We start from the raw sequence: 25,502 nt of genomic DNA on the forward strand, positions 1-25,502 counted from the left end.
ATTCTCACAGTGTTGCATGTATAAAAAGCAACCACCCACCTGACTGATCATACTTTCGCCCTTCATTCGCACCTCTCTTTCTTATCTTCTCTTCACACTCATCAGGTCCTTTATGGGTATGGTCCGATACAGTCATGATTACAGCCTTTGACTTCCTCCTTTTACATATCTGACTTTCTTGATTGCTGTCATTGTTGGCCTCTCTTTTCTTTTTAACATAAAGATCACCAGTGTGTTTTTCAAAAATCTCTATTCTTTCCTCTGTTAAATTTTGCTTCTGCTTCCCCTTTGCCTTTTGATCCAGTCTAGCCAGTAACACCAGTGAACTGGACTGCTTAGAAATAGTCCCATCTCCATCATCTCCTAGATACCTGCATGAAAGATAATGTTAGATTTATACAGGGTCTTTGAAAACAAATGAACCATCTAAACAAGTTAAACTCTGGCTGGACAAAATGGCAATTTCTTTTTTTTTTTTATCCCCTGAAACATTAGATTCCCCCTCTGCTTATAGAAAGAGCGAATGACAATGAATTAACATTGATAAATTATTAAAATACATGACATTCCTGCCAAAAATGCAGCCCTATGGAGGCACAAACCAGTGCAATCTGTAGGCCTTTCCCAAGCCCGGATAAATGCAGAGGGTTGCGTCAGGAAGGGCATCCGGCGTAAAAACTGTGCCAGACAAATGAGCGTTCATCTAAAGAATCCCATACCGGATCGTTCGTGGCCCGGGTTAACAACCCCCGCCCCCGGCACTGCTAACCTGCAGGGCGTCGGTGGAAATTCAGCTACTGTGGGTTGAAGACAAAGAAGAGGAGGAAACCGGATCCATCGTCAGAAGAAAAAGAGGAATGCACAGAGCCTACAACTGAGTGTAGGGACTTTGAATGTTGGGACTATGACAGGAAAAGCTCAGGAGTTGGTTGACATGATGATTAAGAGAAAGGTTGATATTCTGTGTATCCAAGAGAGCAGGTAGAAAGGTAGAAAGGCTAGAAGTTTAGGAGCAGGGTTTAAATTATTCTACCACGGAGTAGATGGGAAGAGAAATGGAGTAGGGGGTATTTTAAAAGGAAGAGCTGGCTAAAAATATCTTGGAGGTGAAAAGAGTATCAGATCGAGTGATGAGACTAAAATTTGAAATTGAGGGTGTTATGTATAATGTGGTTAGCGGCTATGCCCCACAGGTAGGATGTGACCTAGAGTTGAAAGAGAAATTCAGGAAGGAACTAGATGAAGTAGTTCTGAGCATCCCAGACAGCGAGAGAGTTGTGATTGGTGCAGATTGTAATGGACATATTGGTAAAGGACACAGGGGCGATGAAGAAGTGATGGATAAGTACGGCAACCAGGAAAGGAACTTTGAGGGACAGATGGTGGTGGACTTTGCAAAAAGGATGGAGATGGCTGTAGTGAACACTTATTTCCAGAAGAGGGAGGAACATATAGTGACCAACAAGAGCGCAGGAAGAAGCACGCAGGTGGATTATATTTTGTGCAGATGTAATCTGAAGGAGGTTACTGACTGTAAAGTAGTGGTAGGGGAGCGTGTATTTCGACAGCATGGGATGGTAGTGTGTAGGATGACTCTGGTGGTGGGTAGGAAGATTTAGCAGACAAAGGTAGAGCAGAGAACAATGTGGTGGAAGCTGAGAAAGGAAGAATGTTGTGCGGCCTTTCGGAAAGAGGTAAGACAGGCTCTCGATGGACAGCAGAAGCTCCCGGAAGACTGGACAACGACAGCCAAGGTGATCAGAGAGAAAGGGAGGAGAGAACTTGGTGTGTCTTTTGGTAGGAAAGGGGAGAATGAGACTTAGTGGTGGAACCCCAAAATACAGGAAGTCATACAAGGAAAGAGATTAGCGAAGAAGAAGTGGGACACAGAGGACAGAGGAGAGGTGAAAGGAGTACATCGAGATGCGACGTGGGGCAAAGGTAGAGGTGGCAAAGGCTAAACAAGAGGCATATGAAGACATGTACACCAGGTTGGACACAAAAGAAGGAGAAAAGGATCTCTACAGGTTGGCCAGACAGAGGGATAGAGATGGGAAGGATGTGCAGCAGGCAAGGGTGATTAAGGATAGAGATGGAAATGTGTTGACTAGTGCCGGTAGTGTGCTAAATAGATGGAAAGAATACTTAGAGAAGTTGATGAATGAAGAAAATGAGAGAGAAGGAAGAGTTGAAGAGGCAAGTGTGAAGGACCAGGAAGTGCCAATGATTACTAAGGGGGAAGTCAGAAAAGCACTACAAAGGATGAAAAATGGAAAAGCAGTTGGTCCTGATGACATACCGGTAGAGGTATGGAAGCAATTTGGAGAGATGGCTGTGGAGTTTTTGACCAACTTATTCAGCAGAATACTAGCGGGCGAAAAGATGCCTGAAGAATGGATGAAAAGTGTTCTAGTTCCCATTTTTAAGAACAAAGGGGATATTCAGCGCTGTGGGAATTATAGAGGAATAAAGTTGATGAGGCACACAATGAAGTTATGGGAAAGAGTAGTGGAGGCTAGACTGAGGACAGAAGTATCTTCAAACAACAGTATAGTTTCATGTCTAGAAAGAGTACCACAGATGCATTATTTGCCTTGAGGATGCTAGTAGAAAAGTACAGAGAAGGTCAGAAGGAGCTACATTGTGTCTTTGTGGATCTAGAGAAAGCCTATGACAGTACCAAGAGAGGAACTGTGGTACTGCATGCGTAAATCTGGTGTGGGAGAGAAGTATGGTAAAATAGTACAGGACATGTATGATGGCAGCAGAACAATGGTGAGGTGTGCCTTAGGTGTGACAGAGGAATTTAAGGTCGAGGTGAGACTGCATCAGGGATCAACTCTGAGCCCCTTCCTGTTTGGGGTGGTAATGGATAGGCTGACAGATGAGATTAGACTGGAATCCCCTTGGACCATGATGTTCGCAGATGATATTGTGATATCCAGTGAAAGCAGGGAGCATGCAAGGAACAATTAGAAAGATGGAGACATGCACTGGAAAGGAGAGGAATGAAGATTAGCTAAAGTAAAACAGAATATATGTGCGTGAATGAGAAAAGTGGAGGGGGAAGAGTGAGGCTACAGGGAGAAGAGATAGCGAGGGTAGACAACTTTAAATACTTAGGGTCAACAATCCAGAGCAATGGTGAGTGTGGTAACCGATATTTTGTCTGTCTCTGTAAATATTTAATACCTACGATTTTGTAATTGTCAGAAAATATATTGCCAATTTCTTCACGGCGACTTAAAGTAGCTCATCACTTCTTTGAAAAAAAAAATTGCGAATTAGGAGGCACTGGTTTTGTCAACAAGCAACTATTCTCAGTTGAAGTTTGAACTACTAGCAGCGCTAATGAACAGAAAACATTCATCCATTTCTCACAAGGGTCGAAAGAGTGCTGGAACCTATCCCAGCAGTTATTTGGCAGAAGGCAGGGTACACCTTGAACTGGTTGCCAACCAACTGCACGGCACATGGGGACAGATAACAGTCACACACCAAGCCCGAGTAATATAATCTCCAATTAATGTATTTTTTGGGGTGTGGAAGGAAACACGAGTGCCAAAAGTGAACCCAGGCAGGGACTGGGAGAACGTGCAATTTCAGAATTGTGAGGGCAACTCTCTTAACAGGTTGCTTCACCAATAAACTCAAATTAACGATCCCGGAGCCGCATGCTAAACTCGAGTGTTCATTCAATGTTAAACATTCTCCTTGACAAACAATCAATATTGTATATAAACGTCAGTTGCTATAGTCGCTGGTCAGTTAACGTTAGTGAGAGAAGAAAATGTCTGGTGCATGAATGTCGTTTGAAAATTATCATGGCATGAAGTGTATCAAGTTTGCAGAGTCCCACATGTCGACAGCATGCGAGTAATGGTGGCAGCTCAAATTTAAAACCGGCTGCAATGAGAGGCCCTGCGCTTCAAATGGACTATTTACACATACTGGATTAATGTGTCACCCTTAAAACGAATGAACTCATAACAAGATAGAACGCAACAATCACGCCAAATATTCTTACCGCTTTCCAAGAAATAAGGTCATTGCTCTAAAATGTATGACTTGGTTAGATTTCTGCGTTCTTCTTCTTCTTGCAATTTCTTCTTCTTCTTCTTGCTCTTTCTTCTTCTTCTTGCTCTTTCTTCTTCTTCTTCGCAGGTGGCGACCAATGCCAGATGATCAATGACGTATATAAAAACTAGACTATGCACAGACCCCTTTCACGTGGTAATTCGGCTTCAACTTTCGGTCAAGGCCAAACTTTGCTTTGGGTACTATTTCACGTGAAAGTTGACATCCTTTGATAGCCTTACAATTGTACAGTGTGAAGCATTAGCATTTTTGGTGTCAATATGGTCAATTCTACTTGAACTGTTAGCTGTCAAACCGTACAGGCGGTGTGTTTCAGGTAAACCTTCATCATTTATTATTATAATTATGAATGTGGAAAATATATCATTACAATATTATGAAGGCCTGTACCTCCTATTACAAATGTATGTCAATGTATATTTTAAACCTTCCTGGGCAGGCTGCAAATGTTTAGATGTGGTGTTTACATAATTCACCCGCGGGACCTCGAGTTGGGGTGCGGGATTTCTTCAACTAAACCAAAACAAAACTGAAATAAATGTTTTGGGCCCTAAAGAAAAATTGATGTTCCTAAATACCAGGATTTACTATCTTTAAAAAGTAAAGACAAAATCTGAAACCTTGGTGTTCTGATTAGATTCCTACCTTCAACAGTCAAATCAAATCAAATACTAAAACTGCTTTTTATCATGTTGAAGAACATATCTAATGTGAAAGCTTGCATGTGTCAAGCAGACCAGGAGAAACTCATCCATACTTTTATCTCAAATAGACTATTGTAATGGTCTTCTGTCTTGGCTCCCCAAAAAGACCATTAAAAAGCTGCAGCTCATTCAGGATGGTGCAGTTTGGGTTGTGACTGGATCAAAGCATTCATATGACTCCATTTAGCATATAACTCCAATTCTAAAGCTTTTACACTGCCTTCGAGTCAGTTTTAGAATAGATTTTAAAGTTCTGCTCCTTATCTTTTAATTACTAAATGGTTTAGGTCCTGAATACATGAAAGAAATGCTCATGGAATACAAACCCACTCGGCTTCAGAGATCGACTGACTCAGGTCTAATAATGGAGTACAGAGTCCAAAGAAAACATGGTGAAGCAGAACTTAGCTAGGATGCTGCAAAAGATGGAATAAGTTACCAACAGAGGTGATTTCAACCCCAAGTGTGAGTGTTTTCAAATCCAGATTAAAAACTTGTTTTTTTAAAAATGCATTTTAGAGTACCAGTACTTCCACTTGTCAGGCCTCGTGTAATTGTACTTTTACAATTGTTTGTATTTATGTATTTGAAAGCTTTTAATCATGTAAAGTGCATTGAGTTACCTTGATTATGAAATGCGCTACAATGTGCGCATATGCGTTACTACGGGGTTGGCGGGCCAAATATTATTGATTTTTAGCTGTAGGAAATGGAAATATGAACAGAGGCCACAATTGGCCGGTGCCGGACTTTGGGCATGTCTGTTATAGTTTACTGCATGATCACATTTGGTGTGAGTTATAAAAATAAATGTACTTTTCTTGGGCGCATTGACAACTCCACACATGCTATCCCATGCACTCCTGTTTCACTTGTTGTTAAGAGCAGAGGACATTGTGCCAAAGAGGATTTCCTTATGCACCTCCACGTCTTTGAGCAACTTCAGATTCAGAATTTTTTTTGTTCTTGCTAATTTTCCTTTTTTTCCTGATCATCCAGAGATTGGGATCTCATGGTCAGTGTTCATTTAAACATGATTTCCATATACAAATGTGGGAATGGAGAGGGAGGTGTCAGCTACCCCATAATGTGCACTCAATTCTACGTTGATTTGTATGTATGAAGGAAATGTCCTTGGATTCATCTGTACCAACGGATACATATATCAGGAGATATTTTTATGCCTGATTTTTTTTTTTTCTGGATTTGAGTGTACACCAACTTTCAGTAGGAAATCAACGCAAGTGGTTTTTACATGAGTGCCCTGGTTTCAAAGGCCGGCCTCACCTATGTGGAGTTCACAAATTCTTACCGTGGTACTCTGGTTTCCTCCCACATCTTCAAAACAAGCATGGTAGGTTGATTGAAGGCATTAAATTACCCGTAGGTGTGAATGGGAGTGCAAATGATTGTTTGTGTATATGTGCCCTGGCTGGTTACCAGTTCAGGGTGTACCCCGCCTCTTCCCCAGACTCATATGGGATAGACTGCTGCACACCTGCGACCCGTAAAGATGAACAGTACAGAATATGAATGATGTGTTTCATGGTTCGCCTTCTTCGAGTTCCTGTGCACTCTGCACCTCTCGTACCCACTACTCGCTAACCTCAATGGCGGCAGGCTGAGGAGGCAACTGCAGACACCGTTCCCGCTCTTAGGTATCTCTGGGATGCTCCTGTTCCTGCTCCCTGGTAGCTGTGGCAAGCTCCTCCAGCAGCACTCAACCTGTGGCCGCTGCATCCTCGGGCATTACTGAACCAGTGAGCGCCACCTCTCCCAGCTCCGATGGTGATCGACCCACAGCTGCCACCTGCTCCTGCTCTGGTAGCACTCGACCTGCGGCCGCCACCTGCACTTACTCTAGCGCTACTTTGCCATTGGATTGAACAACACCTCAAGAGCGTCACAGGTCCCCAGCTGTACCCATTGCAGTTTGCCTATTGAGCTAATAGGTTTGCGGATGATGCCGACAACATGGGTCTGGGTCATGGGTCTCTACCAAACGACTTCAACTCGAGGCACCCGCCTGTCAAAGTTCACAGATGACTTCACAGTCATGGGCCTAATCAAAGATACAGATGACTCTGCGTATCAACAGGAAGTGGCGAGACTGGAGCTTTGGTGTGGCCAACACAACCTGCCGTTGAACACACTAAAGACTGTAGAGATGATTGTGGACCATATCTGCCCCTGACACTGTTCAACTGTCTCGCGTTAACCATCAAGACCTTCAAGTTCTTGTGAATTACAGTCTCACAGGATCTGAAGTGGGAGATGAACATCAACTCTATCCTCAAAAGTGCCCACCAAAGGATGTCCTTGCAGCTTCTGAGGAAGCATGGCCCGTCACAAGAGCTGCTGAGACAGTTCTACACAGCAGTCATCCAATCAGCACTGTATACCTCCAGCACAGTCTGGTTTGGGGCTGCCACAGAAAAGGAGAAACTTTGACTGTTAAGGACAATCAAAACCGCCAAATGGATTGTCTGCACCACTCTATCCACTATTGAAGACTTGCACGCAACTTGAACTAGGTTCACAGCAGGCATGATCCTTTCGGACCCTCCACATCCTTGCCACCAGCTCTTCCAGCTCTTTTCATCGGGTAGGCACTACTGATCAGTGGAAGTCAAAAGTAGCAGGCATTCAAAGAGTTTTTTTCCTCTGGCAATTAAGTCATTTAAGGTCCACTGTCATGAAATGCATGATTTTTAGTATGATATTAATGAAACAATATCAGCCGGTATGGACCCAGCCGTTTTTTCACCACAAAACATGATTTTGACGTATATGGCTTTTTGTAACTCCCGCCATGAAAATCCTCTCGAGGGATTTGTTTTCGAGAAGAAGCAGGAAGTACAGGGCAGTAGCGCACTCAAGCGGTCTTGTCTGTTGATACTAGTTTTATCTGCTGGAAGGTAAGCCAAAAGCCAAAGGTAACCAAAATGCCGGCTTGTTGTATTGCTAGATATTGCTCGAACACTCGGGAGGATGGATTCGTTCTTCATACTTTTCCAAAAGATCCGGTTTGTCGTGAAAAGTGGATTACACAGGTGCAAAGCATGGAGCTTCGTGGGTTCCAAATGACAGGTAGGTGTGTATACAGCTACTAAAAAAAAAATAATAGTTGGGGGGGAGATCGGGCATAATCCGTAAATCAGGGGTGCTAAATGTGTCGATGTGCGCATCGGAAGGCTTTTGTAAAGCAGCCACTGCAGGGCTTTTGGATCGCCACCAGCCCTGCCGACACGGCTGAGCCAGCCTTGTGGATCACCACCGGCTTTGTCAACCAGACTTTGGCCGCGGTGGCTCGTCGCGGCTCCGGGCCACGGTGGCTCATCCCCACCGTGGAAGTGGATCAGATGGGGAGGCGGTTTGGCTGTGGCGTCATCGTCGGTCGCGGGCGGCAATGTTTTTTTCACCGCTGCGCGGAGGTGGATCGGGCGGGCAGGTTGTTTGGCCGTGACCCGCATATCATCAAAATATGGCTCGAAATGATAGGGTAATATTGCCCCGGTCATTTCACTCGGTTGTGAGATGTTGTCTTCTTTAAAAAGAGCTTCCGTGTCAGAAGGGGTGTTTGTTTCCCATAGAAAGGGCCACAGCGTGTTTTCAATGGCGAATGTCCGGGGTGACATTACGAGCAGTAGATGCAGCCAATATGGCAACCACTTGGATGTCGAATGATACTTCCGCAACTTTGCGCATGGATGACACGCTCTCTGGTCATATTTATTTTTTTAGACATTGAAGTGAATAATGTGATATGTATTTTTCATTACAATATCTATTTTAGGGATGACACTTGGGATTTAAATTCTTGATTAGCGAACTATTTTCTGCCTTGTGCTGTTGTTGGGACACACCCTCATACCCTGGTCCAATCAGCATTAGTATTAGGAATATATTCTGTAGACTATCACACGACGTCACTTTAAACTGCTCCCTTTACACAATTGGCTTTGCACTGGTCAATAAAGGTGAAAGGGCACTCTGTACAAGCTTAACATAATGTGGGGCGTTGACGCACTCTTAACTGTTCTAAATGAAGAGGATTCAGCATCTTGCACATCTGTTAATCGTTGCTATTAACTGAATGCCTCTTGTTCTCTGTCCTTATGAGTTTGTTCTTTCTGAATGTCGTACCAGAACGGCACAGGCTGCTGGAGACAAATTCCTTGTGTGTTGTTACACACTTTGCAAATAAAGCTGATTCTGATTTGTCATCATGGATGTCCTCCTGAAGGGCCCTGTAAAGACCCTGGTGCTTGTCAATCTGGCCGACCTCCTGAACTGCCCAGCCAACCACCTCACCTTGGGTGGCCTGGACGGCCACCAGATGGTCTCCTCTCGTTCTCCTTTGATCAGTGGCTCAGACTTCACTTAAATGTTTTATGTACACAGATGGGGTCATCAGGACAGCATCAACAGGGATGCTGCGCAGTCAGAGACTGGGGATTCTCTGTGCCATTTTACTCACATACTCGCATACTCATTACACATGGTAGGTTAATTGAAGACTAAATAGACTATTTGTACAATGCAATGGTCTAGCAACCAGTTCAGGGTGTCCCATGCCTCTTGCCCGAAGTCAGCTGAGTTGGCACCTGTATACCCTTGACCCTCGTGGAGAATAAGCGACTCAGGTTTGTTTTCAGGATTCTTTGATGGTCACATTTTATATACTTACTTCAGACCGGGGGGGGGTCCAAACATTTTTGTCAGGAAAAAGAAACGAAGGATCCAAGGTGAGCCAGTCCCTGTTATTCCCAGTCTAAGATAAATACCGAAACAGCATTTAGTATTGAAATAATCTAGGCAAGCTATCAGTTTAATGGGTTAAAGGTAATTGGACTTTTCACAAGATGCATTTTTTCATAGTGCATAATAAAGCATCATACATTGCAGTGGCAAATCCTTCTCTAAAATGTTTCGTCATGTCCATATAATGCACTCAAGAATGATAGAAAGGAGTTATCAAAAAAAAAAAAAAAAAGCTAAATCGCATCATTTACTTTTCACTTGCGCTTTTACTGGTTCTTCTATTGTTTTTCATACCATATATCTGGTAGGATGTGGTGTTTTTGTCTAGCTTTAGGGATGTAAGTTCTCAGTCGATCCCTGGTCTCTTCATATCCCAGTTTCTTATCTTTGATTATATTCTTTGAAGCTTCCCCAACTCCCACCACTGCCACTGTTCTTTAATACCTTTACACATAGCCCCTCTCAGTTCTTTTGGTTTATGTTCTGTAGATTGGCTGGGTACAGCCACGGAGTTCAGACTAGCAATATATCCTCATCATCTTCTTCTGAGTCTTGTTGTTTGTCGTTCTTTTCATATGGGGGTTCCACTGCTTTCCCAATCACTGTAATTGCATCTGATGGTTTGGCTTTATTTTGCATTCCACTTACCTGAGTTATTGGAAAGAGTCAGTGTTTCTCACACTCCTTCCCATTCAGTGTGAAATTTGCAGGGCTCTGCACCCCGACAGTCAGACTGTAGCATTTTGTAAAACTGTCCTCCAACCTTTCTATCTCAGCAAAAGTCAAACTTATTGACCTTGGCTTGAGTGGCAGCGAAGGGACTGCAGGATGGGCCTCTGTTATTTGCTGTTCATGTTGAGCTTTACTACTAATTCTTTTCCAGATAATGGCTTCCCAGTATAGCTACCTGAACTCTTATGGCCCACACTGCCACTCTCTCTGCCTCCTGCCAAAGTAAATTGTGTTCACATCAATAATAATTCTTTGTACCGCTTTTTCAATTGCCATGTCTAATCCAGTCCCAAGGCTTCACGCTTTTAAGTCTCAGTTTTCTTATTTTCCAATTACGTGTACAATCTTATTGGCAGATGAGCAATCATGTCAGCATTTGAACTACCGCCAACTTGTGACCAGAGCTTGAGACTGGGGTGAAGATGTGTCTTTCAGTTTTCTCTCGCCTCTCTCACCTCTTCTCTGTAATCAGGACCAGTTTCCATCATGAACCTCCCACAGCGACCTCTCGCCCACGGCTCGTTGTCGCCTGAACCACACCGGCCTTTCGCCCAAGCCTCAGTGGCCCTTTTCCAGCGTTGGCAGCCTCCGACTCTCGACCACGCCTCGGGGGGATTTCGTCCTCAGCTGTTACACGCTCCTGTCTGGTTCTTGCTGTGCCTTTGGGACCCTACTCGAGGACATCTGCCTGAATTACCCCGTGGGGACTCTAGTGCTTGACTTGGGGTTACCTCCAGCCCCTCTTCATCCCTTCCCTGGTCTTTTTGTTTGTTTTGTCACATCTGGGGTCCGCGCCTTGGGAGGGGGCTCTATCAGGGGCATGGCCAAGCCAGTGCCTTGGCCGGAGCTGCCTTTGGCAGCATTCCCACAACTACGCCGCATGGACACTAACCAGACCAGGCATTTAAGTCTTGAATGTATCCTCTCCATTTGCCAGTTCATTGTGTTACTGTGTATTGGATTCTTAACTATCGTGCGTGAGTATGCAAGCCTTGTGTACGTCATCCATTCGTCACAGCGATCCTGTGCTCCTATAGTCTTGTCATGTCTTTTTCATGTTTCCAAGTTTTGCCTCATAGTCATCGGACATGGTTTTACATTTTTGGACCTTACCTGTACCCTTGCATTTTTTTTTGCCTCTGCCTTCTCGAACTGCTTAATATGACCCCAATTTGCAATAAAACCACTTGCAACATCATGCCTTTGCCTCAGAGTCCTGCATGTGGGTCCAGTCCCTTGCCTCATGCTCGTGACATTAGGAAAAGGTTCAGTCCTAATTAAGGGACACGTTTTACATATCTCTAGATGTTTTGTTTTACTCTTATATTTTTGGGGCTGAGGATCTCCTCCTTCTCTTTTCCGAAGACTTCAAATACTTGGGGTCAACAATACAGTACAATGGAAAGTGTGGGAAAGAAATGAAGAAACGGGTCCAAGTGGGGTGGAACACTTGGCGGAAGGTGTCTGGTGTTCTATGTGACAGAAGAGTCTCCGCAAGGATGAAGGGCAAAGTTTATAAAACAGTGGTGAGGCCGGCCCTGATGTACGGATGAGATACGGTGGCACTGAAGAAACAACAGGAAGCAGAACTGGAAGTAGCAGAAATTAATATTTTGAGGTTCTCGCTTGGAGTAAACAGGTTGAATGGAATTAGAAATGAGCTCATTAGAGGGACCGCCAAAGTTGGATGTTTTGGAGACAAGGTTAAGAGAGAGCAGATTTATATGGTTTGGACATGTTCAGAGGCGAGAGAGTGAGTATATTGGTAAAAGGGTGCTGAGGATGGAGCTGCCAGGCAAAAGAGCGAGAGGAAGACCGGAGAGAAGGTTGATGGATTTTGTGAGGGAGGAGATGAGAACAGTGGGTGTTAGAGAAAAAGATTCACGAGATAGGCTTAGATGGAAAAAAAAAATTACACGCTGTGGCGACCCCTGACGGGACAAGCCGAAAGGAAAAGAAGAAGACGACTTAAAGAGTTGGAATTCCCATCCTTGTCGGAAGACATGAAGTCATCAGATCCCTGCAATAAAAGATCTCTAAAAAGGGTGACCACGAATTGAAAAAAAAAACAAAAGAAAGTCTGTTTCACTCACTTTTGAGATGCCGACAGCATGACTTTTTTTAAAGCTTTGGGCGTGGCAGTTTAACCAGTTTTTAAACTTAGTGTGGGGCAAAGAGTTCCACCAAAGTGCAGTGATAGCTATCACACACAGTGAAGCCAATTCATCTAACCCATAATACCTACATTATATTTATTTATGTAAACTTTAGAATTGGTTAAATTAGTTCTAAATTTAGTCAACCAGCTGGTCTGCTTCACTTCATTAAGGACCCTTTCGCAACTATTAAATCAACAAATAAATTCCCAACTCTCGCACGGCTAACCTACAGGGTGTTGGTGGAAACTCAGCTACTGTGGGTCGGGGACAAAGAAGAGGAGGAAACCGGATTCATCGGCAGAAGAAGAGGAATGCACAGAGCCTAAAATTGAGTGGTGAAAGAGAAATTCTGAATGGAACTAGATGAAATAGTTCTGAGAATCCCAGACAGAGAGAGAATTGTGATTGGTGCAGATTATAATGGACATGTTGGTGAAGGAAACAGGGGTGATAAAGAAGTGATGGGTAAGTATGGCATTCAGGAAAGGAACTTTGAGGGACATATGGTGGTGGACTTTGCAAAAAGGATGGAAATGGCAGTAGTAAATACTTTTTTTTTCCAGAAGAGGCAGGAACATAGAGTGACCTACAAAAGCGGAAGTAGAAGCACACGAGTGGATTATATTTTGTGCAGATGATGTAATCTGAAGGAGGTTACTGACTGCAAGGTGGTTGTTGGGTGAAAGTGTAGGTCGACAGTGTAGGATGGTGGTGTGTAGGATGACTCAGGTGGTGGGTAGGAAGAAGACAAAGGTAGAGCAGAGAACCATGTGGTGGAAGCTGAGAAAGGGAGAATGTTGTGTGGCCTTCCGGAAAGAGGTTAGACAGGCTCTCGATGGACAGGAGGAGCTCCCGGAAGACTGGAATACTACAGCCAAGGTGAACAGAGAAACAAGCAGGACAATACTTGGTGTCTTCTGGGAGGAAAGGGAAGAAGGAGACTTTGTGGTGGAACCCCAAAATACAGGAATTCATTCAAGGAAAGAGATTAGCGAAGAAGAAGTGGGACACTGAGAGGACTGAGGAGAGGCGAAAGGAATACATTGAGATACGACATAGAGCAAAGGTAGAGGTGGCGAAGGCTAAACAAGAGGCATATGACGACACGTGCACCAGGTTGCACACGAAAGAAAGAGAAGCAATCTCTACAGGTTGGCCAGACAGAGAGTTAGAGATGGGAAGGATGTGCATCAGGTAAAGGTGATTAAGGATAGAGATGGAAATGTGTTGACTGGTGCCAGTAGTGTACTAAATCGATGGAAAGAATACTTTGAGAATTTGATGAATGAAGAAAATGAGAGAGGGAATGGTTGAAGAGGCAAGTGTGATGGACCAGGAAGTGGCAATGATCAGTCAGGTTAGTAAGTAAGTTAGAAAAGCACTGAAGAGGATGAAAAATGGAAAGGCAGTTGGTCCTGATGACATACCTGTGGTGGTATGCAAGCAATTTGGAGAGGTGGCTCTGGAGTTTTTGACCAACTTATTCAACAGAATACTAGTGGGTGAGAAGATTCCTGAAGAATGGAGGAAAAGTATGCTAATTCCCATTTTTAAGAACAAAGCTGATGTTCAGAGCTGTGGGAACTATAGAGGAATAAAGTTGATGAGCCACACAACGAAGTTATGGGAAAGAGGAGTGGAGGCTAGACTCGGGACAGAAGTAAGTATCTGGGAGCAAGAGTATGGTTTCAGAAAGAGTGTCTCAGACGTATTATTTGCCTTGACGATGCTAGTGGAAGAGTACAGAGAAGGTCAGAGGGAGCTACATTGTGTTTTTGTGGATCTAGAGAAAGCCTATGACGGAGCACCAAGAGAGGAACTGGTACTGCGTGCGTATGTCTGGTGTGCAACAGAACAATGGTGAGGTGTGCTTTAGGTATGACAGAAGAATTTAAGGTAGAGGTGGGACTGCATCAGGGATCAGTTCTGAGCCCCTTCCTGTTTGCTGTGGTAATGGATAAAATGACAGATGAGGTTAGACTGGAATCCACTTGGACCAAGATGTTTGCAGATGATATAGAGATATGCAGTGAAAGCAGGGAGCAGGTGGAGGAACAAATACAAAGATGGAGGATGTACTGGAAATGAGAGGAATGAAGATTAGCCGAAGTAAAATGGAATATATGTTCTTGAATCAGAGGGATGGAGGGGCAAGAGTGAGGCTCCAGTGAGAAGAGATAACGAGGGTGGATGACTTCAAACACTTGGGCTCAACAAACCAGAGCTTTCCAGCTGAACAACCGTGCCGGCTTCCTCAAAGCAATTATTTTAAATTACTCAAGATCGGCTGACTCAATTTTATCAGTGAGTAGAGTTTTACAGCCGTTTGGGAAGTAAAATATTATAAAGCTCTCACTCAGGTGTGAAAGGACTGTTTAACAATTTAGGTCAACTATCAATTAAGTCTTAATTTATCCCTAAACACTATCCAGTCCCATGTTGGGCTCCATGAGACAGACCCTGTTAATCCCAGTCAAAGATAAATACCGTAACACCATTTACCGTAATTTCCGACTGATAAGCCTCTGCTTTTTTCACACGCTTTTAACCCAGCGTCTTATGCGATGATCCGGCTATTTTATGGGTTTTTTTGGCTGCAAGGGGCGCTGGAGTAGAAAAGGTAAGTGGAAGTGGAATATATGTCGAGGAAAACACAAGTTTAATGTAACTGCGCACTTTATGGATAGTATAAACAGACCGTCATCATGGAGAGTACAAGAAGAAATTCCTACGACACAGCTTTCAAATTAAAACGATTGAGCTCGCCAGTAAACAAGGAAACAGACCTGCTGCTCTTGAAATAAATGAATCAATGGTGAGACGCTGGAAACAAAACAGGGAAGAATTGCAGCAATGCAAAAAGACAAAAAATGCCATTAGAGGTTGTAAAGGCGGGTGGCCCGAACTGGAAAACATTCTTGAAGACTGGCTAAACACACAGAGGGCAAATAGACTGGGTGTTTCCACTTTGCAGATCAGACTCAAAGCAAAAACAATCGCCACCAAAACGAAAATGAAGGTGGACTGTTGTGGTGTGTTTGATTTATGAACCGAAAAGGTCTGTTCATTAGCACACGGACAACTCTGTGTCAACAACTCTCGTCCGACTACGAGGAACATGTCGCAAATTTTCAACAATCCATTCGAACAAAGACAAAAGAGAATTCTATGGGACCAGACAACATCATGAATATGGATGAGATACAGTGAAGAAAATAAGTATTTGAACACCCTGCTATATTGTAAGTTCTCCCAATTAGAAATCATGGAGTGGTCAGAAAATTTCATTGTAGGTGCATGTCCACTGTGAGAGAGATAATCTAAAAAAAAAAAAAAAATCCAGAAATCACAATGTATGAATTTTTCATGACTTATTTGTGATACAGCTGCAAATAAGTATTTGAACACCTGTCTATCAGCTAGAATTCTGACCCACAAAGACCTGTTAGTCCGCCTTTAAAAGTCCTCCTCCACTCCATGTATTATCCTGAATCAGAGGAACCTGTGTGAGGTCGTTAGCTGCATAAAGTCACTTGTCCACGCCCTACAATCAGTAAGATTCAAACTTGTAACATGGCAAAGACCAAAGAGCTGTCCAAAGACACCAGACACAAAATTGTCCAACCACTTACAGCTGTAAAGGGCTACAGAGAAATTGCCCAACAGCTTGGAGAAAAAAGGTCCACTGTTCGAGCAATCACTAGAATATGGACAAAGCTAAACATGACTGTCACTCTCAATCGAAATGGAGCCACATGCAATCACCTTGTGGGGTCTCATTGGTCCTTAGAAAGGTGAGTAATCAGCCCAGGACTACACGACAGGACTTGGTCAATGACCTGAAAAGAGCTGGGACCGCCGTTTCCAAGGTGACTGTTGGTATTACACTAAGACGTCATGGTTTGAAATCATGAATGCCGCAGAAGGTTCCCCTGCTTAAACCAGCGCATATCAAGGCACCTCTTAATTTGCCAATGACCATTTAGATGAAACAGAGGAGTCATGGGAGAATGTCAGATGAGACCAAAATGGAATTTTTTGGTCACAATTCCACTCACCGTGTTTGGAGGAAGATGAATGATGAGTTCCATCCCAAGAACACCATCCCTACTGTGAAGCATGGGGGTGGTTGCATCATGGTTTGGGATGTTTTTCTGCACATGGGACAGAACGACTGCACTGTATTAAGGAGAGGATGAGCGCGGCCATGCATTGTGCATTGTGAGATTTTGGGGAACAACCTCTTTCCCTCAGTCAGAGCGTTGAAGATGGGTCGTGGCTGGGTCTTTCAACATGATAATGACTCGAAGCACACAGCCAGGAAACCCAAGGAGTGGTTCTGTAAGAAGCATATCAAAGTTCTGGTGTGTCCTAGCCAGTCTCCAGACCTAATCTCCTGAACCCAATAGAAAATATTTGGAGGGTCCTGAAACTGTTTCTCAGCGGCAGCCCAGAAACCTGTCTGATCGAGAGAAGATATGTATGGAGGAGTGGGCCAAAATCCCTCCTGCATTGTCTGCAAACCTGATGAACAACTACAGGAAACATTTGACCTCTGTAATTGCAAAAAAGGCTACTGTACCAAATATTAACATTGGTTTTTCTCAGATGTTCAAATACTTATTTGCAGCTGTATCACAAATAAATCGTTAAATCGTACATTGCGATTTCTGGATTTTTCTTTTTAGATTATCTCTCTCACAGTGGATATGCACCTACGATGAAAATTTCAGACCTCTCCATGATTTCTAAGTGGGAGAACTTGCAAAATAGCAGGGTGTTTAAATACTTATTTTATTCACTGTACCACTGACGTTTGGCCTGCTCCTCACCAGGACTGTCAAAAAGAAAGGTGAAGCATCTGTCACACTGAAAACAACCGGCCATGAGAGGACGCATTTCACCTGTGTTTTGGGCTGCACTGCATTCGGACTGAAGCTTCCACCAATGGTAATTTTACAGCGGATTACTATGCCAAAAAAATACTTCCTGAAAGACATTGTCAGCCGGTTGCCAGCCAATCGCAGGGCACATTGAGACAACAAGCCGGACTCACAATAACACCTAGGGGCAATTTAGAGTGTCTAATTAATGTTGCATGTTTTTGGATTGTGGGAGGAAACCGGAGTGCCCGGAGGACACCCACGCAGGCACGGGGAGAACATGCAAACTCCACACAGGCGGGTCCGGGATTGAACCCGGACCTCAGAACTGTGAGGCAAACGCTTTACCAGCCGATACACTGTGCCGCCCATTTACATTTCATATTATCTATATTTCATGATACTGTGACTTTACTCAGTTCAATGTAGGTGTTCCCACTACAGCTTTTTAGCAAATCCATTTATGTAATTCATGTACATTTAAATGTATGGAATGTTTGTGAGGCCAGGAGTAATTTAATAATCATTCACAACTTATAATTTGACAGTTACGTAACGCCATACAGGAAACAGGATCATCAATGTCTTTTTGTTGTTTCCATCTCTTTATACTACATCTTCTTCTTCTTCTTTTCCTTTCGGCTTGTCCCGTTAGGGGTTGCCACAGCGTGTCATCTTTTTCCATCTTAGCATCTATTGCATCTTCCACTCTAACTCCAACTGCCCTCATGTCTTCCTTCACCACATCCATAAACCTTCTCTTTGGTCTTTCTCTCGCTCTTTTGCCTGGCAGCTCCATGCTCAGCACCCTTCCACCAATATACTCACTCTCTCGCCTTTGAACATATCCAAAACCATCAAAGTGTGCTCTCTCGAATGTTTTCTCCAAAACATCCAGCTTTGGCTGTCCCTCTAATGAGCTCATTTCTAATCCTATCCAACCTGCTCACTCCGAGCGAGAATCAACATCTTCATTTCTGCTCCCTCCAGTTCTGCTTCCTGTTGTTTCTTCAGTGCCACCGTCTCTAATCTTTACATAATGGCTGGCCTCACCACTGTTTTGTAAACTTTGCCCTTCATCCTAGCAGAGACTCTTCTGTCACATAACACATCAGACACCTTCCGCCAGCTGTTCCAACCTGCTTGGACACGTTTCTTTACTTCCTTACCACACTCACCATTGCTCTGGATTGTTGACTCAAAATATTTGAAGTCCTCTACCCTCGCTAACTCTTCTCCCTGTAGCCTCACTCTTCCCCCTCCACCTTTCTCATTCACGCACATATATTCTGTTTTACTTCGGCTAATCTTCATTCCTCTCCTTTCCAGTGCACGTCTCCATCTTTCTAATTGTTCCTCTGCCTGCTCTCTGCTTTCACTGCATATCACAATATCATCTGCGGATATCATGGTCCAAGGGGGTTCCAGTCTAACCTCATCTGTCAGCCTATCCATTACCACTGCAAACAGGAAGGGGCTCAGAGCTGATCCCTGATGCAGTCCCACCTCCACCTTAGATTCATCTGGCACACCCAAGACACACCTCACCGTTGTTCTGCTGCCATCATACATGTCCTGTACTATTTTAACATACTTCTCTGCCACACCGGACTTATGCATGCAGTACCACAGTTCCTCTCTTGGTACTCTGTCATAGGCTTTCTCTAGATCCACAAAGACACAATGTAGCTCCTTCCGACCTTCTCTGTACTTCTCCACTAGCATCCTCAAGGCAAATAATGCATCTGTGGTACTCTTTCTAGGCATGAAATCATACTGTTTCTCGCAGATACTTACTTCTGTCCTGAGTCTAGCCTCCACTACTCTTTCCCATAACTTCATTGTGTGGGTCATCACCTTTATTCCTCTATAATTCCTACAGCTCTGAACATCACCTTTGTTCTTAAAAAAAGGGAACTAGAACACTTTTCCTCCATTCTTCAGGCATCTTTTCGCCCGCTAGTATTCTGTTGAATAAGTTGGTCAAAAACTCCACATCCATCTCACCAAATTGCTTCCATAACTCCACCGGTATGTCATCAGGACCAACTGCCTTTCTATTTTTCATCTTTTGGAGTGCCTTTCTTACTTCCCTTTTACTAATCATTGCCACTTCCTGGCACACACCACCTTCACACTTGACTCTTCAACTCTTCCTTCTCTCTCATTTTCTTCATTCATCAACTTCTCAAAGTATTCTTTCCATCTATTTAGCACACTACTGGCACCAGTCAACACATTTCCATCTTTATCCTTAATCACCCTTACCTGCTGCACATCCTTCCCATCTCTATCCCTCTGTCTGACCAACCTGTAGAGATCCTTTTCTCCTTCTTTCGTGTCCAACCTGGTGTACATGTCTTCATATACCTCTTGTTTAGCCTTTGCCACCTCTACCTTTGCCCTACGTCGCATCTCGATGTACTCCTTTCGCCTCTCCTCAGTCCTCTCAGTGTCCCACTTCTTCTTCGCTAATCTCTTTCCTTGTATGACTTCCTGTATTTTGGGGTTCCACCACTAAGTCTCATTCTCCCCTTTCCTACCAGAAGACACACCAAGTACTCCCTGCCTGTCTCTCTGATTACCTTGGCTGTCGTCGTCCAGTCTTCCGGGAGCTTCTGCTGTCCATCGAGAGCCTGTCTCACCTCTTTCCGAAAGGCCGCACAACATTTTTCCTTTCTCAGCTTCCACCACATGGTTCTCTGCTCTACCTTTGTCTTTTTAATCTTCCTACCCACCACCAGAGTCATCCCACACACCACCATTCTATGCTGTCGAGCTACACTCTCCCCTACCACTATACAGTCAGTAATCTCCTTCAGATTACATCGTCTGCACAAAATATAATCCACCTGCGTGCTTCTACCTCCGCTATTGTAGGTCGCTATGTGTTCCTCTTCTTCTTCTTTTCCTTTCGGCTTATCCCGTTAGGGGTCGCCACAGCGTGTCTGTCATCTTTTGCCATCTTAGCCTATCTCCTGCATCTTCCTCTCTAACCCCAACTGCCCTCATGTCTTCCCTCACCACATCCATAAACCTTCTCTTTGGTCTTCCTCTCGCTCTTTTGCCTGGGAGCTCCATCCTCAGCATCCTTCTACCAATATACTCACTCTCTCGCCTCTGAACATGTCCAAACCATCGAAGTCTGCTCTCTCGAATCTTGTCTCCAAAACATCCAGCTTTGGCTGTCCCTCTAATGAGCTCATTTCTAATCCTATCCAACCTGGTCACTCCGAGCGAGAACCTCAACATCTTCATTTCTGCCACCTCCAGTTCAGATTCCTGTTGTTTCTTCAGTGCCACTGTCTCTAATCCGTACATCATGGCCGGCCTCACCACTGTTTTGTAAACTTTGCCCTTCATCCTAGCAGACACTCTTCTGTCACATAACACACCAGACACCTTTCGCCAGCTGTTCCAACCTGCTTGGACCCGTTTCTTCACTTCCTGACCACACTCTCCATTGCTCTGTATTGTTGACCCCAAGTATTTGAAGTCGTCGACCCTCGCTATCTCTTCTCCCTGTAGCCTCACTCTTCCCCCTCCACTTTTCTCATTCACGCACATATATTCTGTTTTACTTCGGCTAATCTTCATTCCTCTCCTTTCCAGTGCATGTCTCCATCTTTCCAATTGTTCCTCTGCATGCTCCCTGCTTTCACTGCATATGACAATATCATCTGCGAACATCATGGTCCAAGGGGATTCCAGTCTAACCTCATCTGTCAGCCTATCCATTACCACTGCAAACAGGAAGGGGCTCAGTGCTGATCCCTGATGCAGTCCCACCTCCACCTTAAATTCCTCTGTCACACCTAAGGCACACCTCACCATTGTTCTGCTGCCATCATACATGTCCTGTACTATTTTAACATACTTCTCTGCCACACCAGACTTACGCATGCAGTACCACAGTTCTCTCTTGGTACTCTGTCATAGGCTTTCTCTAGATCCACAAAGATGCAATGTAGCTCCTTCTGACCTTCTCTGTACTTTTCCACGAGCATCCTCAAGCCAAATAATGCATCTGTGGTACTCTTTCTAGGCATGAAACCATACTGTTGCTCGCAGATACTTACTTCTGTCCTGAGTCTAGCCTCCACTACTCTTTCCCATAACTTCATTGTGTGGCTCATCAACTTTATTCCTCTATAGTTCCCACAGCTCTGAACATCCCCTTTGTTCTTAAAATGGGAACTAGAACACTTTTCCTCCATTCTTCAGGCATCTTTTCGCCCGCTAGTATTCTGTTGAATAAGTTGGTCAAAAACTCCACAGCCATCTCTCCAAATTGCTTCCATACCTCTACCGGTATGTCATCAGGACCAACTGCATTTCCAGTTTTCATCCTTTGTAGTGCCTTTCTGACTTCCCCCTTAGTAATCATTTCCACTTCCTGGTCCTTCACTCTTGCCTCTTCAACTCTTCCTTCTCTCTCATTTTCTTCATTCATCAACTTCTCAAATTATTCTTTCCATCTATTTAGTACACTACCGGCACCAGTCAACACATTTCCATCTCTATCCTTAATCACCCTGACCTGCTGCACATCCTTCCCATCTCTATCCCTCTGTCTGGCCAACCTGTAGAGATCCTTTTCTCCTTCTTTCGTGTCCAACCTGGTGTACATGTCTTCATATGCCTCTTGTTTAGCCTTTGCCACCTCTACCTTTGCCCTACGTCGCATCTCGATGTACTCGTTTCGCCTCTCCTCAGTCCTCTCAGTATCCCACTTCTTCTTCGCTAATCTCTTTCCTTGTATGACTCCCTGTATTTTGGGGTTCCACCACCAAGTCTCCTTCTCCCCTTTCCTACCAGATGACACACCAAGTACTCTCCTGCCTGTCTCTCTGATCACCTTGGCTGTCGTCGTCCAGTCTTCCGGGAGCTTCGGTTGTCCATCGAGAGCCTGTCTCACCTCTTTCCGGAAGGCTGCACAACATTCTTCCTTTTTCAGCTTCCACCACATGGTTCTCTGCTCTACCTTTGTCTTCTTAATCTTCCTACCCACCACCAGAATCATCCTACATACTACCATCCTATGCTGTCGAGCTACACTCTCCCCTACCACTACTTTACAGTCAGTAACCTCCTTCAGATTACATCGTCTGCACAAAATATAATCTACCTGCGTGGTTCTACCTCCGCTCTTGTAGGTCACTATATGTTCCTCCCTCTTCTGGAAATAAGTGTTCACTACAGCCATCTCCATCCTTTTTGCAAAGTCCACCACCATCTGCCCTTCAAAGTTCCTTTCCTGGATGCCGTACTTACCCATCACTTCTTCATCGCCCCTGTTTCCTTTACCAATATGTCCATTACAATCTGCACCAATCACAACTCTCTCGCTGTCTGGGATGCTCAGAACTACTTCATCTAGTTCCTTCCAGAATTTCTCTTTCAACTCTAGGTCACATCCTACCTGTGGTGCATAGCCGCTAACCACATTATACATAACACCCTCAATTTCAAATTTTAGTCTCATCACTCGATCTGATACTCTTTTCACCTCCAAGACATTCTTAGCCAGCTCTTCCTTTAAAATAACCCCTACTCCATTTCTCTTCCCATCTACTCCGTGGTAGAATAATTTAAACCCTGCTCCCAAACTTCTAGCCTTACTACCTTTCCACCTGCTCTCTTGGATGCACAGAATATCAACCTTTCTCCTAATCATCATGTCAACCAACTCCTGTGCTTTTCCTGTCATAGTCCCAACATTCAAAGTCCCTCACTATGTGTTCCTCCCTCTTCTGGAAATAACTGCTCACTACAGCCATCTCCATCCTTTTTGCAAAGTCCACCACCATCTGTCCCTCAAAGTTCCTTTCCTGGATGCCGTACTTACCCATCACTTCTTCATCGTCCCTGTGTCCTTTACCAATATGTCCATTACAATCTGCACCAATCACAACTCTCTCGCTGTCTGGGATGCTCAGAATTACTTCATCTAGTTCCTTCCAGAATTTCTCTTTCAACTCTAGGTCACATCCCACCTGTGGGGCATAGCCGCTAACCATAACATAACATACATAACACCCTCAATTTCAAATGTTAGTCTCATCACTCGATCTGATACTCTTTTCACCTCCAAGGCATTCTTAGCCAACTCTTCCTTTCAAATAACCCCTACCCCATTTTTCTTCTCATCTACTCCGTGGTAGAATCATTTAAACGCTGCTTCTAAACTTCTAGCCTTACTACCATTCCACCTACTCTCTCTGATGCACAGTATATCAACCTTTCGCCTAATCATCATATTTTCAAAATCATATTTGAAATAGACAATCTCTTTCCAATAAAATATAAATTTCTGTCGCCCACATTCTTTTGTGAAACTTTCATTTGCTACAATAATGATAGGTGAAAATATTCAGTAGTATTATTTAAATGTATATTGCTTAATACATGTATACATGCATGTATGTTAAAAAAAACTCCAATATTACCTTTACAGGTTCTCTATTCCCAAGTATTGCGAGAAAAGCCCCTTTGGCCTTGGGTGACGATTGCTAAACAAAGTGAGAAGATTTTTGCTGCACATTGCAACTGCAAGGTTGTCCTGGGAAAAGCTTGCTCACATGTTGCAGCACTGCTGTTTTGGGATGAAGCCAACATCAATATACGGGACTCAAAGACTGTCACTCAAGAGCATACTGGAGACTACCAACACCTCATCAAAAGTAATCAATATAAAAATAAATAAATAAATCCCTACCCACCCTAGTTTTCATAGTCTATGGTACCGGAATCACAACATTATTTTTGTTTGGCCTTATCACAATGTTTTGACCATATAAATGTGCTGGAGCCGAACGTTATGTAAGTGCGAAAACAAACAAACCAATTGTACTTCAAAATTTTATTGTCTCATTCTCCATCTAACATGTCAGGCTCTTCTGTACCATGAAAATTGTGTTTAGTTCTACTGGTAACAGTTACCCACTGTATTTCAAACAAAAACCTATTTGTGTGCGTATATATATATATATATATATATATATATATATATATATGTGTGTGTGTGTGTAACAGATTTCTTTGTTTTCAATTTAGAGCTGTTGATACTATCTTTGAATAACAAAATGTAAACGGAAGAATGGAAAGTCCATTATCTTAAAGGAAGACTCTCCTCAGAATTCATATGTACCATAAACCCACCAAAGTGAAGTAATATCATAATTACATATATTTTGTACAGTAATTTAAAAAAAGTTGAAAATAAAGAACATATTTGAAATCCAAACAAAATTTGGATATGTGCCAGCTTTCAGAGCCAAACCGAAAGAAACATCCTTGACCCCCCCCCCCCCCCCCCTGACGTCGCCGGTGCTTAGCATTACAGACCATTCATTCTAGCTAAGGCAAGATGCCGACTCGTTCTGCACCAAAACTGAGAAAACGCACCCAAATTTGTCCTGATTTAACCTCCCGTGGTGTCAACCTGACAGGATAAAGATGTGGCTGTCACAGTTGAGGCTCATTCATCAGCTGGGAAATTTGCACACATTTAATTATTACTGGTTATTAGCCGCTAAGTTGTAGTCTCTCGTTCTGGTACGGTAAAGCAACAACATACGTTATGAGGGTGTCGCAGCTGTTCAATCCCGGGCCTCAGTGTGTGGAATTTGCATGTTCTCCCTGTGCCTGCGTGTGGGTACCCTGCCTCCTGCCCGATGACAGCTGGCATAGGCTCCAGAACACCTTGATGGATCGATATATACGTGTAACACTTCCCGGTTACTATTTAAGGCGATCAGTGCATGCAACAACCCACCCCCGCTAAACCAACTCCTCAAAGAATCAAATCTCCGCGGTCAATTTCATGGGACTCTATTGTTCGTTGTCAGCGCCACGTCCCTCCCAACACATCGAATTCCGCCTGTGTGTGTTCTGGCTCAAACGCTTGAACATTGTACATTGTTATTTTTATTTTTTTTTTGCTCACTGGTCGGTATAGGAATAACACAGAGCATCAACTTGCTTTGATACTCACTTTGCTGCCACTCAGAACACAACACTTCCCGGTTACTATTTACAGCGATCCGCACGTGCGCCCCCCCCAACCCACCCTCCACACCACCGCTGGATCGCCTGAAGCTTTGGTGATTAAAAAGTTCAACTTGGTGTTTTAAAAAAAAAAAAAAAAGTCTGGCCACCTG

General features: G+C 43.8%; 1 protein-coding gene and 1 long non-coding RNA gene across 9 annotated transcripts in view; one reads left to right on the plus strand and one right to left on the minus strand.

Annotated features, from left to right (window-relative positions):
- ddx51 (DEAD (Asp-Glu-Ala-Asp) box polypeptide 51) overlaps positions 1 to 4,182 on the minus strand; it is a 116,013-nt gene extending 111,831 nt beyond the window's left edge. For 5 of the 8 annotated variants that reach the window (XM_061836756.1, XM_061836753.1, XM_061836758.1 and 2 more), the window contains exons 1-2: positions 4,028 to 4,181; positions 40 to 371 (exon numbers count right to left, since the gene is read on the minus strand). In XM_061836756.1, coding sequence (XP_061692740.1) covers positions 40 to 371; positions 4,028 to 4,050 — 355 coding nt within the window. In that variant the 5' untranslated portion in view covers positions 4,051 to 4,181. Of the gene's footprint in view, positions 1 to 39; positions 372 to 4,027 lie in introns of all 8 variants that reach the window. The other 3 variants (XM_061836751.1, XM_061836750.1, XM_061836752.1) reach the window with 1 other exon arrangement.
- Positions 4,183 to 4,204: 22 nt separating this feature from the next.
- Positions 4,205 to 11,496, plus strand: LOC133509589 (uncharacterized). Its single transcript, XR_009797386.1, has 2 exons — positions 4,205 to 4,414; positions 10,771 to 11,496. It is a non-coding gene; the product is annotated as an uncharacterized LOC133509589 (long non-coding RNA).
- Positions 11,497 to 25,502: the final 14,006 nt, after the last annotated feature.

The sequence above is a fragment of the Syngnathoides biaculeatus genome, chromosome 12, assembly GCF_019802595.1.
Source record: "Syngnathoides biaculeatus isolate LvHL_M chromosome 12, ASM1980259v1, whole genome shotgun sequence".
In the NCBI taxonomy this organism is placed as follows: domain Eukaryota; kingdom Metazoa; phylum Chordata; class Actinopteri; order Syngnathiformes; family Syngnathidae; genus Syngnathoides; species Syngnathoides biaculeatus.